This window comes from Pollicipes pollicipes, unplaced genomic scaffold (assembly GCF_011947565.3).
Source record: "Pollicipes pollicipes isolate AB1234 unplaced genomic scaffold, Ppol_2.1 Scaffold_4881;HRSCAF=5763_pilon_pilon_pilon, whole genome shotgun sequence".
Classification (NCBI taxonomy): domain Eukaryota; kingdom Metazoa; phylum Arthropoda; class Thecostraca; order Pollicipedomorpha; family Pollicipedidae; genus Pollicipes; species Pollicipes pollicipes.
This window is the reverse complement of record NW_023596576.1, coordinates 44,172,242-44,186,645: the sequence shown is the minus strand read 5'-3', so window position 1 is coordinate 44,186,645 and position 14,404 is coordinate 44,172,242. Positions and strand designations below refer to the sequence as shown.

Genomic DNA, 14,404 nt, shown 5'->3' with positions numbered 1-14,404 from the left:
ATAATGCCGTAACAATGCAGCCGCGTCTATGCTGTGCAGGTGATCGCCTTTGTGATTTCAGGGCGGTCCCCGAATCACCACGATGGCTCCTGGCATCGGGAAAAGTGGAGCGAGCATCCGCGCTAGTAGAGTCGATATGCGAGATCAACAACAGGGAATTTGACCCGGATGTGCAGCTGGTCCCGCCGGTAGGTTCGCCGCGGCGACGCGGAGTTTCGCTTTGCAACAGCTCGTGTAAGAGGCGTCACCGAGGTAGACGAGTGAGATGACCGCTAGGGCCGAATGAACTCCAGTCCAGGTGAGCGGCGACGCTTTGGCATTCATGCTGGGGAGCCTCTGAGCACTAATATGGCCAGAGCAGTCGCTGGGCTCCGTGCGACTACGTGCGCCGCCTTTTATATATATATATATATATATATATATATATATATATATATATAACGTGGACGACGTCTGGCCTGACGCGGTCACTTGGCCCGACAGGCCAGTTGCAGACAACCTGCAGCAGCGGCTGCACGCAGCCGGCACGTGTGGTCGTCGTGACAAGCGCGACGCAAGCGACGTGTACCGTACACAGTGCGCCTAATGCTACGTTTGCTGGCCAAACCGGTTGGATTGGGGAGAGAACCTGTTGGCCACTTAATATGGTAACGCCAGGTCTTCGTATAGCTTTGCGGAATGTTTTGGACAAATACCGACACACATGGACTTGCTATTAACATTACCATTCTGATAATGCCCCATCGTCACTGGTGTCACTTTGTACACGAAGTTTCGCCTATTTAATTATCCGGCCGTTGTCAGGCGTGATTCGGTCCTGAGAGTGACCTCAGGGTGTTTGTGGCATGACGCTGTTTGTATCACAGTCTGGATGGTTGCTGGCGGTTTAGAGCTTTTAACTTATGATTTGCCCCCCCCCCCCTTCAAACGTTATGCTTTGGCGGAGGACGGCTGCCTGCCATGCGTTAGAAGTTCCTTTTACTTATCCCAAGGATTTTCTTAGCATTTTCTCTGCGCGGGCTGCAACATTGGACTGATGTCTGAATCAGGCTCTCTGGTGGGATTTGACGAAAGTGCACATGTTTCGCTTCCTTCATCTCTCGTTGTTTCCACTGCGGCCCTCTGCCGGTGATGGTTACGCGGTCCCATGTTGGCCGATGTTCTCATACCGATCACACATGCTCTGAAATGCCAGTCGTTTCTGTTTCGCGCTGGATGTGGAGAGAAGGAAGGAGAACGTCGCCAGCACGGAACAAGGCTTACACCACCGACATAGAACCGCACCGGGAGCCACAAACGGTCAGGGACGCGAGGCGCGTGGCACTGCATGCAAGCCCTATCAACAGACCCAGCGCAGACATTAATCCGGCAGCAGCAGTCTGCTGAGAACGTGCCACATCAATACTAGAGGCTAGCAAAAGAGACTTCTAAACCGTTAGCAGTCTATCGTCATCGGTTGTTAAGCGGTTCACGGGCAGTCTATCATTATTGGTTGTTTAGCGGTTCACGAGCGGTCTATCATCATCGGTTGTTAACCGGTTCACGAGCAAACCATCATTATTGGTTGTTAAGCGGTTCACAAGCAGCCTATCATTATTGGTTGTTAAGCGGTTAAGCGGTATGAAACAAAACCAATGGTAGACGTACCACGAGGCTGCCGTGAACTTTCCAGGCTCTGACACAAACGTGGACATCGCCACCCAAAATATCGCCAGGTGTTATTATGTCTTAAGATCAATCACCACCTGAAAAAGCGTAGGAGTTATCTGACCGAAATGTTGCTTCAACTTTGGGATGACTTTGGGGCATTATTGGAACGACAAGAGCTCGATTAATTGTGCCATTCTTACTCTTATTCTTTCCTGCATGCATCTTGCTGGTAGATGTCGGTGCAACACCAATACAGCGTCGATATCTACGTTTCTTTGTCGTCCTAAGTTATGTGTGCGCACACATGCATTGGATTAGTTATTCAAGGATGTGCTTTTCCAAAACGTGATTAATTTTAGTCACGTCATTGTTGTGCGTGGTACATTCGCTTCCTTGCAGCCTTGTAAAAATGCCGGGTGCTTCTAAGGCTTTAGCAGAAAAACAGCAGCTGTTGCTACCTGAATGTCTTCCCTGCGTAACTAAACCTCTTATTCGTACGCGTCCTCAATGAAAGGATGTAGTGAAATTGGGGTGTACTTTTGTATGCCTAGACACTTCACCGGTTGAAGTAAAAACAAAGGAAGAACGGCCACGCGCTCCGGGCACGCTAAGCTGACGTTTCACAATTTGAGATTGCTGCCACTGCTCACCCCACCCGAGAAGTGCACTAGGCGCGGCAACTGACCGATCTCTCGCGGCAGCACGAAGATCGCCGTCACGTCAGCGTCTGGGAGCTGCTGCGCGTGCCCACCGTGCGCTACCGCACGCTCAACATGTGGTTCAACTGGTTCGCCAACGTGTTCGTCTACTACGGCCTGCTGTTCGCGTTTGTCGGCGTGGGTGATGATATCTACCTGAACACGCTGATCGGAGGCGCCGTGGAGATCCCGGCATACTTATTCAGCATCGCCATCTGCCTGCTACTGGGCAGGCGGTGGCCAATCGCCATCATGATGGTTCTCACCGGCGCCTTCCTTCTGGCGACCATAGGAATCCGGCCAGGTATGGTTTTGCGTTTAGCTGGCTGGTCCATGTATATTTGTGGCGTTAAAGTTTTTGTAAGCCTAAATGTCGGTGCATCACACTTGATTTGAATTCAAATATTGCGATTCAGTACTACTGTTGGCTTTAGCCCGTGTATTTGAGATACCTGAAGCAGCATTGGCTCGGTATGAATCGTTATAAAAGTGAACTTAGACCACATGGTCGATAATTTAATCGCAGCATTAGACGCACACTAGATATATAAGCAAATGCATCGTGAGGGTTTCCGCAAGTTTAGACGCATCTAACTCAGAAGTCTAAAAATCTTAAATATAAAAGTGTTATAGATGCTAAGGTGGATGGGCAGAATGTCGAACCGATCAAGGTAAAGCAGGCTACGAAGCAAAACACACCTGGGCTGGCCAGAAGCTCTGTATTGAAGGAACCGTGAGGTGCAACGGGACCCCAGACTGTAATCGGAAGAAACCTTCGCGCGGTATTGCGAGAGATATTTTAGCTTGAGGCCCTGCTGCTACTTCACGGCCCATCGAACCTAGAATATCGCGGGGATTAAATGTACTCCTGTGCAAGAACGCTTACAAATTCAAATTTAAGAATAACCAGAAAGCGGCCGTCAAGTCTTTTTTAGAATATTCCACGAAATCATTTTGTTTTGTCATCCATTCTTTTAAATCAGTGCCTTGTGATTTAATTATTCATCGGAAAATCTTTTTTTACACTAATGTGACCTAGGTGGACCTATATGGCGATCCGCAGTACTCCCATGTGGTTTTGTGTTGACGGTGTACATTCGGGTTCGAATCTAGTCTGCTGGCTCTCGATTCAATAACTTTTACTCTCAGTGTCAGTGTCTAAATCAGACACATCCGTGTCCTCGAGTTGACCGTGTGCTTGAATACTTTTTGAAGGGTATGTTTAATTCGAGTTGTAATCTGGCTTCCATTCATTTAATTATAATTTGCGCAGTTTCTTATCTGGACCCTTTACTGGATCCCATACTTGTCTGCCGTGAAAACACAAGAGAAATTCGTACTTTTTGAAAAGTATGATGACGGTGATCGCTCCCACCAGTCCAATCCTTGGTAATAAGGCCGTGTTCATCTTTTTTTTTTATTCTCGCGTTGATGGTTTATTGGTTACACTTTCCTCGTACCCGTTATGTTATAAAACTAACGAGATTTCCAGTGAGCACAAATGCTACTGTTGTTTGTTTTGATACGCCAACTGCGAGATGAAAGCACTATTTCAGAACACTTTCCGTTTTAATTCTAACTGGAACGTCGTCACCTGTCTTCATCTTTCCGATGACAGAGCAGATTACCTCTAATTTCTTTCCAACTGCCGGCACAGTCGCCCCGAGCTCCGTCTGCATCTAAAGCATTTCTGTACAATCCTACAGGCGCATACCATCGGGACTGGCCAGTGCTGGTGCTGACGATGCTCGCCCGGTTCTGCATCACCTCGTCATTCGGCATCGTGTACGTGTACGCGGCCGAGGTGTTCCCCACGGTGCTGCGGAACACAGGAGTCAGCTCCAGCTCCACCTGCGGCCGGATCGGCGCCATCATCGCCCCCTTTGTTGCTGGCTCGGTAAGTTGTCAAAGCACGGCCGGATGTGAAAGAGCCGACCTAGCGAAGGGTTCACATCCGGCAGGCCATGTGACGGTGAGAGCATTGACGCAGTGCCTAACTTCTGCAAGATAATCACCGCAGTGTACGTAATGGGCGACTTGCATGCTGGGAGCTAGTTACGTCAAACGAAAGAGGAATGCGGCTAATCACTATGGCATCTTTAGCGTTTCCTACCTAGGGCCTAAGCTGCTTAGAACGTTAATCTCAAATGAATTTAAAACAAATATGGCAGTCAAGGTGATCATGGTTCGTTACCCTGCAACCATGCTGTGTAACGAAAGCAGTTCTTTGGGTCACGGAGTAACGGACTCGTTACTTTCAGTGAGAATGTTCCGACCCTTGAAGATATTGAAGCAGGCGTCAGATGTAATGAAATAAGTGCACTTACAGCTATTGGTAACCTTTTGAGTGGAAAAGACTACTCTAGGCAGTACAACTTCCCTGGGCGTCAGCGGATGTCTACGATTGGAATGAACGTGGTGGGGCGTCGAATGCACGAGGTCTGTGTAGATCAGTGAAGGAGGAGGCGTCTCCCAGGGCCAACGTCCAGCGGGCCCCTGCCACTGTAATTCGTCGGTGGCGTGGGATCGCTGCCAACATTGGGGTGCCCTTGAAGCCAGGACGTTTAATTCTTATCGATGAACCTGACTGACATTCTGCTCCGTTTGAATGTTACAACCAACCTTAGGTGGAGGTTGGAGCCCGTAGTCAAGGATGGTGCCTCATAGTGGTCATGGTGCTTCATCGGGCCTACCGTCCCGTCCCAATACCCCAGTCATCTGCTTCATTACAGCTCTGTGGCTCACATGTGTGAGTGTGTATTGATGCGGGTGTACCGGAGTCATAACGTACCGATCCACGGGTGTAACGGAGTCATAACGCGCCGACCCGTATGGTAACATCATCGGGCTCTTATGCTGCCCAATGGGCTCCTCAGTGTAAATTTGCTCTTGTGGGGAGGCGTGGCGAAAACAGCCGGCAGTGCACAAACACCAACGGCAGATGGGAAGCAGCGGAGTGCACGCGCACCCCATCGCAGAACCCCCCCCCCCCTTAAAGCTTTACAAAACTACGAAACTTACCCCCAAACAACCATAATCGGCACTCCATTGAAAAATGAAAAGCGCCCGACGGTTTTGTGATGCAACCGCTTAACGACTGGCTCCTTCAGTTGAGTTACTTCAAAATGCAAACAGAATTACTTGTCCGGTGGTTTCTCGATTCTTTTTTACTTAGGAAGGTAAATAAGACGAAAATCTTGCCCTCTCGAAAGTAAATGAGATGCATCGTTATTTTTGGGAACGGGCCCTTTCACCATGAGGAACTCTTTGTCGACCCTGTGCCCCCCTTTGTTTCCAGGTACAAAGCATCCCTCAAATATAGAGGATGAAAGGTCTGTTTCAGGGATAATAGAGGAGCATTGCTTTATCTCGGATTTAAAGAGAATCAAATTCTTTATCTTATGCCCAGAGCTAGGTGAAGACTCGCTTGTGTGATATCCTCTTCGAGCATGTTTGTATCGGCAAACCCTGACAACTCCCGCAGATGCCGTTTTCTTTTCAAAGGGTAGCATTAACTCCCAAAGTGATCTAACCTTATTTCAACAACGGAGACATTTCCATAAATCTTAACATAGCATAACAGCATGTATGTAACTTTCCATGTTTACGTCATGCATGGAGGGGGGCGCGTTAAATGGCTCGCAACTGAAGCGCGGCAAGGGCGGGAGACGGCGTGACGTGGCACCCAAGTATGGTTGCAAGTCATGCTAAAGTCTTATTAGCGCGTTATAGCCTTAAAATCGGATACCGTTGGCTTCCCTTTCTGACAAGCACCACGCCCATCTTTCTCTCCTGTCTGTCGGTCGTTAAGTCCATGCCTGCCTCATGGTATCTTAAAGGTCGAAACCACAGCAATCGTATCATGCCGAAACGTTAAAAAAGCTTGTTTTAGCTTTTGTAACCTTGTTAGAAAAAGACTAGTCTGGTAAGGGAGGGACTTAAGTGTTGTAGGTATTGTAGGCATAGGTAGGGACTTAAATGTTTCTTTTACATTCTCTGTAGGGTAAGGGAGTAAAGAGTAGCACAGAAACATTTCCGATGTCATAAAGTTAGGAGAAGGCGAACCATTTTTGGGAACGGTTCCTGACTATGATGTCAGGTTCATGTTACTCTTGATAATACATGATATCCGTGATATTATACTCGCTTTATATCACTTCGCGTCCACCCGAGCTGGTTTGGAAAGCAGTCCCATGCTGACTATCTGTGATTTGTGCACGCGGTAGAGTGCACGCGGTAGAGTGCACGCGCGTGAGTGATGGGATATGAGTGTATGGATCAAGCGTGCACTGGTCATGGGTCAGGCGTGTGCTGGTCATGGGTCAGGCGTGCGCTGGTCATGGGTCAGGCGCGAGCTGGTCAGGGTCAGGCGTGTGCTGGTCATGGGCCAGGCGTGCGCTGGTCATGGGTCAGGCGTGTACTGGTCATGGGTCAGGCGTGCGCTGGTCATGGGTCAGGCGTGCGCTGGCCAAGGGTCAGGCGTGTGCTGGTCATGGGTCAGGCGTGCGCTGGCCAAGGGTCAAGTGTGTGCTGGTCATGGGTCTGGCGCGTGCTGGTCACGGGTCAGGCGTGCGCTGGTCATGGGTCAGGCGTGTGCTGGTCATGGGCCAGGCGTGCGCTAGTCATGGGTCAGGCGTGTGCTGGTCATGGGTCAGGCGTGCGTTGGTCACGAGTCAGGCGTGTGCTGGTCACGGGTCACGTGTGCGCTGGTCACGGGTCAGGCGCGTGCTGGTCACGGGTCAGGCGTGTGCTGGCCATGGGCCAGGCGTGCGCTGGTCACGGGTCAGGCGTGTGCTGGCCATGGGCCAGGCGTGTGCTGGTCACGGGTCACGTGTGCGCTGGTCACGGGTCAGGCGTGTGCTGGTCACGGGTCAGGCGTGCGCTGGTCACGGGTCAGGCGTGTGCTGGTCACGGGTCACGTGTGCGCTGGTCACGGGTCAGGCGCGTGCTGGTCACGGGTCAGGCGTGTGCTGGCCAAGGGTCAGGCGTGTGCTGGTCACGGGTCAGGCGTGTGCTGGTCATGGGTCAGGCGTGTGCTGGTCACGGGTCAGGCGTGCGCTGGTCACGGGTCAGGCGTGTGCTGGTCACGGGTCAGGACGTGCGCTGGTCACGGGTCAACGTGTGCTGGTCACGGGTCAGGCGTGTGCTGGTCACGGGTCAAACGTGTGCTGGTCACGGGTCGGACGTGTGCTGGTCACGGGTCAAGCGTGTGCTGGTCATGGGTCAAACGTGTGCTGGTGTGCTGGTCACGGGTCAAGCGTGTGCTGGTCATGGGTCAAACGTGCTCTGGTATCCTCTTCAGGTGACATACTACATACATCTACCGGCCATTGTTTTGGGCGTGGTCTCCATCATCGCTGGCCTGTTAATCCTGCTAATGCCGGAGACCAGGGGCACCAAGTTGCCAGACACCCTGACCGAGGCTGAGTACCTGGGCAGGTGAGCTCTCGGTGCCTGGACAGTCGACCGCGGCGCTCTGTGGAGCTGCACGCAGATGGTGAGCTTCGGACATTATATTTTTCATTTAAGAGCTTCTTTTAGTTGTGTGCAAATGGCGGAAACGTTGTCGTCAGAACTGTAATAAGTCGTCAATGTTTTGTAGGGCGTGATTTGCGTTTTGAAAACTTGAAACGGAGGTATGGCACAACACCTTGCACGCTTATTTGAATAAAAGACAACGCTGTTTTGAAAGACTGCGAAGAGAGACGCGCTGCTCCACTCTTCCAAGAAATCAAAACAATTGTGAGCACAATATTTGGATTAAGTGCCTTACAGCCAACCAGCTTAAAAAACAAAAAAAATAGTTTTTGACCTCGTAAATAAAATCTGGCAAGCGAAACGTGTCATCGCCAAAGGCAGCATTTCTCCCATTCTTTGAAATCTCTATTGAGATGGATGGTAGCGACGGTTATTCTGAAACCAGCCGCGCTACTTCTCATTTTCCTCTTAGTTTACATCCACAATGGAACTCAGCGCAATGACAAGGGGGCATAGAGCGGATGTTTGACATTCATTTGCTTTACTGCCATAAGAAAGGAGGCTGGCATGACGATGAGGATAACAGCAATTCAGGGTTGGCTACCACGGGATCATCTAACTTCATTAAGGCTCTTCCGTGGCCTTCTGTAACCGTGGCTGAGGGTGGAACTGGGCTTACGTTAAAAGCCAGTTATGTGTAAGGATGCTGTCTGCACAATGTAATATGCCCTGCGTTTTCTTACTTACGCAAAGATTGTCGCGGAGAGCCGATCGGCGGGATAGAGCAGATGGTCGAAAACAGAGGCATAGGTTTAAGGTGGTCTCGCTACCGCGTCATCCTCTGTTTTTTTCTCGAATCATCACTGAACCGACAGCCAGCGCCCTGAATTTGATTATTTGCTTTATAAAGTTTGGCATCTCCCGGCAAACTCCATATCAGGGTCACATCTCGTCGGGTGTTCTGCAGATTTAGTGTTTGAATGTAAGCCCCGTCATATCGGAAGTTATTGGAGGGTGATATTCTCTGACTTCAGCCGAATCCGCTTGACATGACTCGGTAAACCGGTAGTAAAACCAGTAGTAAATAGGTAGTAGTAAACCGGTAGTCGTAAATAGGTAGTACTAAACCGGTAGTAAATAGGTAGTATATAGGTAGCTGTGGGATAAGCCGGCCTAAAGATCCGTCTTAGAACAGCGGGCCGTCTTCTGGCGCTTTTCCTTGAAGGCATCACTGGTTCAGGGTTATTAAGAATAAGCTCACCACAGACTTGTGCACTGCATAGAGTGGTATGAAGTGGTCTAGTGAAGTGGATTTTATGTTTGGCCCAAGGTCGTGTTTATGAAAATGATATGCTTGCCCCTGTGTGTTCTTATACCCGAGAGAATGCTACCTTAGTTTAACAAAGTCAATGACAGCGAACAAGATGTTACCCTGCGCACCAGAGCAGAAAGCCAAAACTAGTTGCGGTTTGTTTTGAAAGCCTCATCGTTTTGACAGACAAAAGAAAAAGCTTTTAAAAATCCGAAAATCATCACCCGGCAACGTCAGTTTACGGTCAAATGCGATGCCAATGTGATGAAAACCACGGAGGCCGACGAGGCCGAAACACAACCGACTAACAACGGCAACGGCGGCATCAAAGGCCACCAGACAATGAGGGAGAACTTGAAAACGCCCCTTAAGGAGATCGCGCAATATGTGAGGAAAGCTAGAACAGAGCACAAAGATTTGCCCCATAGCTCTGTACTTTGAACTTTTAAGAGGTCGTGTACATATAAAGTTTGAGTACAATGATGACAAACCACGCATTATCATGAGGACTGAATGCGCTACAGTGCTCCGTTTTTGCGAGTATGTAATAAATCTGCTCACTTCATCGGTACTAACTGGCTCTCAGAGGAAGACAGCACCACTTCATTGATGCGGTACCGTCCATCTGTTCAGGGTAGTTACAGTGTAACCAATGCAGGCGGAGCTTGGACGGTGTGTCCAATCGCAGGTACTACAGTTAAGCTCGTACGGCACATTGAACGACTTCAACAGCGAAGGTTGAGACTCAAACTTGTTCGTCGCCAGACTTCTGAGGCGTGGGCTCTTGGCAGGAAAAGGCTATGAAATCTACCCAGAAGGTGTGACGGTTTGTTACATGTTTCAATACCGACGAAGTTATTTTCAACGACACGTTTATCTTAATTGATGAATTCGGTATCTTTCCGGCATGTGGTAAAAACGAGTATAATACTTGCCTTGAATTTTATTCCCAACCTTCTCCCAAATTTATGCAAACTGTCCACCTACATTAGCCTTTACCAAACTGTCCTTCCTTATCTGATCACAAGCTGTTAAAGCAACCTATTTTCTGTTGTTGTTCTTTGTTATCCGTGTATATATGTGTGACTGTCCGGATGTTAACATGCCTAGGGGGAGTGATGTGTTGCAACTAAAAGCAGACTTTGGCGATTAAAGGACCACTCATGGAGAAGATCAACACCCTTACGAAACGATAGATGTGAGCCAATTATGCTGCCATATTCAATGATAAATGTGTTGACCTGCGCTACGCTAGCAATGATCGACCTGCAACATATCAGAAACGAAAACATTGGTTAAATGGTTAAATACGGTTACATGACATTATGAGGGGCGCAATGGTTATGTTGCAACTGACTCGACGTTACTACCTGTCTTCATGGTCACAGGTGACTATGATTCGCATCCATGAGAACAGGATGAATCGTCGAGTTCTGCCGTATAATCACTGCTAGACTAATGATGTCATTCAACCAGCACGTGCTGGTGAATAGGAAGTCGAATAACGCGAGCGTAAGAACTCCCAAATCCTGAAGCCGAAACACCAGGACTCGTGGCCTGTCATTATTTCCGGTTGCTTAAACAGGAGTGAAGAAGGGCCATGACTTTTATTCGCGACTATTACACAAGGCTCTCTCTCTCTCTCAGCGACGTCGAATTCAGAAAGAAGCCCCCCGGCCGCCTCTACCCGGTCATCCCCAGCATCTCGACCACAGTGGTGGAGCCAGAGAACAACAGGTCTCCAAGTCATCAGGACAACGAAGGCTTCGAAGACTACTCGGAACCCAACAGCGACGACAAGGCCGTCAGTGATCAGCCGTTGTGAGCTTTCGTTGTGAATCAGCGAACAGGCTACCACGCTCCGTCGGTGAGCGAGGTAGTGGCCTTTTGTCCGTCGTCAGTGGACATTGGTCCGTCGTCATTGGCCATTGGCCCGCCGTCACGTCCCATTGATCCGTTGTCAGTGACCATTGGTCCGTCGTCAGGGGCCATTTGTCCGTCGCTAGTGGCCATTGGTCTGTCGTCATTGGCCACTGGCCCGCCGTCGCTTCTCATTGGTCCGTTGTCAGTGGCCATTGTTGACTTCCAGTGCCGCTTCATACGTCACCATGGCGTTTAACCCTTGCGCTGTCGGTGGTCCGCGCAAATTTTGCCTTCATGTGGGGAGGGGGGATAAGTTCAGCCTCTCCCTGGTACCTTGCAATTAGGAATGACTTAAGACGAACAAAACGTCATTGAATAGTCATGTCACGCTTTAAAATATTTAAGAAATGTCAGTTTGCTGTCTGAGGTCAGTGTCAATATCACATCAAATCGGCTGACATTATCCGTTATATGGGGTACCCAACAAGTTGAGCCTCTTGAGCTCATATCTTAGATTTATCCGTCTGATATGCATTGAGGACTGCGTGCTCCACGCGCGGCACACGATTTGATGAACCGAGGATGCTGAATGCAGGTAAAAATACGGCGTCGAGGTCATCTGTCGTTTCCTTTGAGCGGGAAGTGTCTTATCAAACGTAATGTTTCTTTGGCCGGCTGCAGCCGTGCGCGATGTCAGAACAGATTTAAAGAAATCCTCAGTTTTATCTTCCATTTTAGAATCAGTTAATGTCGTTGATCCATGTTTGTCTTTCTGCGGTACCCGGAGGTTATAGTACCCGGACTTGGTATAAATGTATTTATGATCAAAGGAATGCATCAAAGTGCAATTTAGATTGACGTAAAATCCGACGGAAAAGAAACATAATCCATAGATCAGGTATAAAGGGAATCATGCAAGGAACTCACTCCGATGCCTCATCACCAGGCATTCCCGAACAGGAAATAGGAGATCCTTCTCCCCGCTCCCCACCCCCACGAGTGCGAGGGCTAAGCCACCATTTTCTACCTACCGCAAAGTTCGAGAAGTGGGCCAGCTTCGCAGCCCGTGGCACCACGAACGCTGTATGTGCGGCGTTGGGGATCCGAGAAACGATTAACCGGAGCCATACTGTGACCAACTGAGCGCTGAGGACCATCCCCGCACAGCTCCACATGCCTGGCACGCGCCATGCGGCCCGGCTGGGCGGCGGCCTGAACACCGGCGTGTCTAGCGTAAGCGGCAGTGCATGACTCCGCTGGGGCAGATCCGTGCTAACAGTGGGCTGGTTGGCGAAACATAGTGTATTGTGACTTGAGCTTATGCGGTTGATTGTCGTGAAATGGAACTCCGATTACAGCTTAGATCGGCCGCATCGTCTTGGGGCGTCCAAGCAGGCTATGAGAGTCGACACTAAGGTGATATGGTAACATTGCGAAGAACGTATGTGCATCCAGTAGATGCTTGCATTCTATGCTTTTTCGATGCGTTTAAGTGTCGTGCTATTTTCCGATGCTGTTTGATTTAATAAAACTGACCAAATACGATGTCCGGATGCTAGGGTATCTGAGTCACGCCAGTTTTGAAGTGTCCACATTATCCTCTGGGTGCTGAGGAGCGCCTGCTGGATGAAGACTGCTCTGGATCGAAGGTGGGAACCATCCTGCTACAAAGGGACGGTGACGGATGTCTGGATGCCCGGCTGACGGTGAAGGGGCACCAAAATCTTTGTTTTTGGTCCACATGACTTTTAGGGCACCAAATTCCAAGAGGCCCTCAAATGACATAAATTCTTCATATTCCAGAGGCACCGAAGCCCAGGGGCAATACGATGAGCCCCAAACTTTCATCCTCAAGAGGCTGTAAATTCCAGGGATAGTGTAATATTGAGCCTTTCACTCTGACAAAATCCTTGATTGGCCGCATAGTCCCGGATGCACCAAAACCTTTATTTCGGGTAACATAACCTTTGTTTTCAAGATACACTTTGTCGGGGCGGCCCATACAAGTGGCCCAAAACTTTGGTTTTAAATGGGTACCAAATCCAGTGGTACGATACAATTTATGTGCCTTTCGCTTTTTCGAAATACTGGATCGGCCCGTTCCACGAAGAGGCACCAAATCCTTAATTTCCGGCATCACATTATTTTCCGGCGACACACAATGCCAGGGGCATCACAATGCAGGCGCCGGTCCAGATCCGATGGTGGGCAGGGGACGATGCCACATTGAGCTCCACGTAGTTTCTGTTCCCCGAAGAGGCACCAAAACCATCACTACGGAACCACATAATCAGTACTGTCATGAACCACCGAATTTCAGGAGCACGACAAAAGGCCCGGATCTTTATTTTAAGTCACCAAATTCCGGGGTCACCATCACCTACGGAGCGTGTCTCTCGACGAAATCCTGGATCGGGTTAATCGGCTAGGGGGCGAAGAAGCCTTCAGTTCGAGTCACCATAACTTTAATTTCCAAGAAGGACCCAATTCCAGAGGGCACCACAAAGGGCCCCAAACCTTCGTTCATAAGGGGCACCAAATTCCAGGGACGTAACTATACTATGTTATGCCTAGCTCCCACCCTGATAAAACTTGGATTGGGCTCTATGGTGGAGATGTTCTCGGACAAAAAGTCGAATGGAAATATGTCGCACAAAAAATCGAACGGCAAAAAGTTGAAAGGGATAAAAATCGACGCGTATTAACGTCGAATCAGAAAACGACGGAGGACAAAAAGTCTACCGGGATGAAAGCCGATCGGTAAAAAATCGAATCGGAAAAAGTCTAAGGACAAAAAGTCGAAAGAATGAAACGTCGAATGAAAGTCGACAGGGTTTAGAGTAGAAGTGGAATCAGTCCAAACATAGGGATGACGGTCAACTTATGCATGTAGAAACACCAGTGTTCCAAATGATCTAAAACATGACAGTTATCAGGAGTTGGCGCCTGCTACGGGAGGTAGATAAAGTTGTGGACACGGCGAGTGGAGACGGGTGAAGCTAGTTGGTATTGGAAAGACGCGACAGGAGCGGGCGGCGCCGTGCGGGACCAGAACGCCAGAAGGGACCGGACGAGGACAGACGAGATGCGACCAGATCGGGTGGAACCGGACGGGACAGATAGGACCAGGTGGGACGGGGCCGGACTGAACCAGACGGCACCAAACGAAACCATGCGTGACCGGACGCGGTCAGACAGCATCGGACGTCACCGGACGTGGTTAGAAGGAACCGGACGGGACCGGATCGAACCGGACGGCACCAGACGAAACCACGCGTGACCGGACGCGGTCAGACAGCATCGGACATCACCGGACGTGACCGAAAGGAAGCGGCGGGACAGAACGGGACAAGACGGGATCAGACGGAACCATAAAAAACGGGGCGGAACAGGCCAAGATCAG

General features: G+C 49.7%; 1 protein-coding gene across 1 annotated transcript in view; it reads left to right on the top strand.

Moving 5' to 3' along the window:
- LOC119101033 (organic cation transporter protein) overlaps positions 1–12,545 on the top strand; it is a 40,614-nt gene extending 28,069 nt beyond the window's left edge. The window contains exons 8-12 of the mRNA XM_037224279.1: positions 62–188; positions 2,352–2,652; positions 4,055–4,245; positions 7,651–7,787; positions 10,786–12,545. Of these exons, the coding sequence (XP_037080174.1) occupies positions 62–188; positions 2,352–2,652; positions 4,055–4,245; positions 7,651–7,787; positions 10,786–10,963 (934 nt within the window). The 3' untranslated portion in view covers positions 10,964–12,545. The remainder of the gene's footprint in view (positions 1–61; positions 189–2,351; positions 2,653–4,054; positions 4,246–7,650; positions 7,788–10,785) is intronic.
- The last annotated feature ends 1,859 nt before the right edge of the window (positions 12,546–14,404 follow it).